Here is a 5,000-nt window from a genome sequence, read left to right as displayed (position 1 = left end):
TTAAGCTTATGCGCTTGAAATACCACAGCATTTATACCAACTGGAGCCATAACTGCCCAACTGTCATTGGGTTAAGGAGAGGAAAATGTAGAGACAGAGATGGGGAAGAGGATACAGAGTGCATGGAGCAGCTGAGAAGGGTAAAAGGGTTCTGGTGTTATACAAAGGAGATAACAAAGAGTAGAATATAAACATTATTGTGAGGTTTTCAGTACTGTATGTAATAGAGATGATAGCTGTAATGGAGAAGCAGGAGAAGCAGAGGAGCAGGTGGAAGTCACTGTGATTAGATTGCTTTATTTCTTGCTAGGCATCACAATGAAAGATCAGAAATGAAGTCAAGAGAAGATGAAGGTGCAAGAGCCAGGTGGAGAGTAGAGACAAACCTGATTACAATGGTAAGGCCATATGATAAGGGATGTGGATTATGCCATTAGGATGGGATATGAGCCAATTTATAAAATCACAGAACAATAAATTCAGATAAATATTTATGGATTATCAATTGTCTAACCTACTTCTCCTTTTGATATGAGGAATATATACATATATATATATATATATATATATATATGCATATATATATATATGTATGTATATATATATGTATATATATATGTATTTATACACACACACACATATATATACACATACATATTGCTCGTGAAGGAATATTGTCATAATCAAAATACTGAAATCACATTACTTCTTTTACAGAGTGTAATCAAACAATAAGATGATATGGAGTCTATAATTTGGAAGCTAAAAGTTTGTGGTCAAAATAAACATCAGATTCATTCTAATCACAGCTAAATAAATCAGCCAATACATTATATATATATATATGTATGTATATATGTGGGTATATCTGCATATATATATATATCTCGATATGAATATGAATATGTATATGTATATGTATATGTGTATGTGTATGTGTATGTGTGTATATATATATATATATATATATATATATATATATATATATATATATATATATATATATATATATACATACACATACATACATACATACATACATACATACATACATACATACATAAAAAAAAAAAAAAAAAAAAAAAAAAAAATATATATATATATATATATATATATATATATATATATATATATATATATATATATATATATATATATTAGATAGATAGATAGATAAATAAATATATAGATATACATATTGTCTGTGAAAGAATCATTCCCATAATCAAAAAAATTACCAAAATCCTCAGCAAGCCACATTACTTAAAGAGTGTAAACCAGTTTCCCAAACTATTCCAGGCTTGGCTTCCAGGGGGATTCCTAGTGCCCCCCTCCCCCCCCTCATTCATACATGTGAAATCCATTTTTTTTTTTAATTCTTCAAATTGAAAACAATAAAATTAAAGACAAAGATATATTTCACATTTAAAACCTAATTAAGTAAACTAACTTATTTAGCCGTTTTAGCTAAGTCAGCTGTATAGGCGTCAAGTAAACGTTTGATCTTTTCACTCTAATTTTGGACTACGTAACATTCATTTATAATTCTTGTTTCAGTTTTATGATCTATAAATTGCATACATGTTCCATTACCATAGTGTCGAACCCTACTGTCCCTATTTTCCTCATCGCCCTCCCAGATCTTTTCATCGCCCACTTTGGGAACCATTGGTGTAAAACAATATGGAGCTAATATGGAGTCTATACAACAAATATCAGTCTATTCAAACTTTGACATGGTATATCAAAGAGCTAATAAAGCCATCACAACATAGTAAATCCGTTAAATAATACTTCACACAAACATGTCATCAGAATTCCAAAGAGAAAGTATATAATGCTAATCGAATATGTTGTGAAAGCAACACTTGAGAGACAGCCTAGTAGCTATGAGTGTTTCCTGGAAAGCTGACCATGAATTCTCCACACACTCCTGGACATATCAGGCCAACAGAGTAAAGAAGTCTCTTGGACTTATCAGGCCAACAGAGTAACGAAGTCTCCTAGACTTATCAGGCCAACAGAGTAACGAAGTCTCCTAGACTTATCAGGCCAACAGAGTAACGAAGTCTCCTAGACTTATCAGGCCAACAGAGTAAAGAAGCCTCTAATCTTTAAAAAAATATGCTCTAACTACAAACATACCTCATTGACCGTGAAAAAAGTTAGGAAACCTACAACACTATTCATAATACTGACCATTCTAGGTAAGGAAAAATTTAATCTAAGCACATTCCATGTAAAATGCACCCCATTAGTCAATTTTGATATTTCATTTCAAAATGAAATTGGTGAACTTACACAAAGAGAGTTATGTCCCTTGGATGGTCATCTGACCTGGCAGCCATCTTGGAAACTACCACATGCTGACAGTCTACAAGATTTATTGATTTCCTCTGATTCAAAAATCCACCATATCTACATCTGACCATAATCTTGTCCTATCAGTTACCCTGAAAGATGGCTCTTACATAAAATGTGGATTATCGCCCTTTTGTATGTGTCGTCGAAAGACCATTTCCAATATGATTTCCCTTTTCTTTGATTCACTGATGTTAAGTTTCACAGAAATAGCATGATATCTAGTCACAGGTAATAATCAAGGAACATTTTCTGTCCCATTACTTACCATTTTGTTATCCTATCACTGATTATGATCCAGTTATAACTCAATGTTCAAAATGATGTTTACTATTCATTTATATCAGCTTTTAAGACTCATATTAATAATCTAAATAAATTTTGTTTTCATGCAGTTATGCCTATAATTCTATGGTGAAGTAGTGTCTGGATGTCCCATCAGTTATCATGGAATATGCCTATAATCACATGTTTTCTTTTTAGGGTATGATATATATAAATATATATACAAGAGTAAACATTATATCTAATTAAAAAAATATCCAAACAATATTTTTTTTCGCGAAACAGAAACCTAAACCCCTAAAAAATAGTAATAACAGCCAAATCTTATTGAAATTAGTTTTTAAAAATGTTTATGTTATAACCTTCAATAAAATGTTAAGTATGTAAATGCACTACCCTCCTCTCCTCTCTCATCATAAACCTATTTTTTTTGTGGGTAAGCTAGCTTGTCACATTTTGTGGACTTTCTTTCTTCTTACCGAGATCTTTGTATCAAAACAATCAGAAGTGCAACATGTCAAAGTATGGAGAGCAGAGCAGTAATACTTTTGCTTCAACATATTGCAAGAGTTTGGTGAAATAGGAGATGCCATATACATCCAGAATGTATTGAAATATTATCTTTATTTTGTAAATTATGACTTTTTAAGTCTAAATCTGAAGCAGATGCCATACATATGACATATTTCCACTTGCCTGCATGGGTATGAGTGGAGGGGTGATATACCCTCCTTGTCTGTAATTTTTACTTATTTTGCTATGAAAACTTCATATGACTTATCAATCTGAGATATATCTTGCAATTTTTTTTAACCTTTTCCTAACAATATACCATTTTCCAACTGGGCCTCTCTTTAGTTACCCATAACATCATGCTATCCTAGAAGATATTTAACATAAGAATGTCTATTGCAGTGAAAACTAAGCATGGACTGGTAACTTATTATATAAATCTGTTTATCATAATCTCTTCAATGTCTCACATCCATTCACCTACACACATTGCTATCAACCTAATACATTTACATCTCCTATGATCACAAGAAAAATATCAAAAACAGAACATGAAGTCGAGAATCTGATCCCTTAACTCACCGTCTCATCATTCCAGATGGCATTAACTTGCGTGAAGAACATGACTGCAGTGAAAATGGCAAAGAGTAAGCTCTCGAAGATGAGGAACAGCAGCAGCACCACTGTGGCAGGTGGAGAGAACGAGGAGCACTCCCGCCACTCACTCTTCACACAGATTATGAACTGGTAAATTCCTAGGAAAAGGCCGTGGAGACTGAGCAGGGCGATGTAGAACTGGAGAGAGAGAGAGAGAGAGAGAGAGAGAGAGAAAGCAATATTAACCAGACTGCAATTTTTAATGTTGATCTGATAATCACTTAAAAAATAAACTTAGAATAAAGCTGTGCTTACAAGTCTAATTCAATAAGCTATAGAACTTTATAGAAGTTAAAGTAACCTAAAAATATGAAATGTTACTACTGATCCTTAAATGCAATGTTTACAATGGTATTAACCCTCTCTGGACGGGTGGTACAGTACTGTACCGCTCATTCAAAAGCCCAGTGGCCGGGCGGCACAGTATTGTGCCAGCCATTTAATTGATTTAGGCCTAAGCGCTCGAAAGCCCCGGCATTGTGACATTCAAGGCTGGAATGCCCCCGTCGTGAGTGGGTTAAAGTAAAGACACCTGTGAAATTGAAGCTCCCATAATCATAATATAAAGATCCAGAGTTATTCATAAATAAGATACCTCATAATTTTTTTAGTGTGCCCTGGCTTTGTCAGACATTGACCAATTAACTCAAGTATAATACCTCTAGATCATGATTCAATCTACAAATAATTCCAGCCAAATCTCCTGAGTTGTTTTCAATCTGTTTGTTGTTAGAATTATATTTGAATCATTACTTATGGTAAATCAAAATATCTAAAACTGTAACAGAATTTATTATCATTGCATCAACATCTTTTCCAGCTAACTGAAAATGATGATGTCAAAGAAGATTTATAGAGTAGAGGAAGGGATCTTGCAATAAATATGATATACAATGCACTAAATATAATAAATAATACAACTTGTAATCATATGATTATTTTCTTTTAAATGTATCCAATATTGAGCTGCTGTGCTAAAATTACCTTGAATATTATATAATATGATATGAAATACATATATTGTATCAATTACTAATGCATGAATAAACTCTATACTAGAGTAGGAAATGAACTCTATATTTTCTCTTTATTTCAATTGTATTTTCAAGTTGCAAACTAGGTTATTTTTAATACAATCTTGAGCAAAGTAAGAGCTTTTTTTTGGGGGGTGGGGCAATGAAGCA

At 32.6% G+C, this 5,000-nt stretch overlaps 1 protein-coding gene across 1 annotated transcript in view; it reads right to left on the bottom strand.

Moving 5' to 3' along the window:
* Nucleotides 1-5,000, bottom strand: part of LOC122250545 (palmitoyltransferase ZDHHC3) — an 11,428-nt gene that overhangs the window by 1,530 nt on the left and 4,898 nt on the right. Inside the window, exon 4 of the mRNA XM_043012018.2 lies at nucleotides 3,742-3,954. Coding sequence (XP_042867952.1) covers nucleotides 3,742-3,954 — 213 coding nt within the window. The remainder of the gene's footprint in view (nucleotides 1-3,741; nucleotides 3,955-5,000) is intronic.

The sequence above is a fragment of the Penaeus japonicus genome, unplaced genomic scaffold (assembly GCF_977035675.1).
Source record: "Penaeus japonicus unplaced genomic scaffold, GWHDUDI00000001_assembly GWHDUDI00000013, whole genome shotgun sequence".
Classification (NCBI taxonomy): domain Eukaryota; kingdom Metazoa; phylum Arthropoda; class Malacostraca; order Decapoda; family Penaeidae; genus Penaeus; species Penaeus japonicus.
This window is presented reverse-complemented; position numbering and strand designations above follow the sequence as displayed.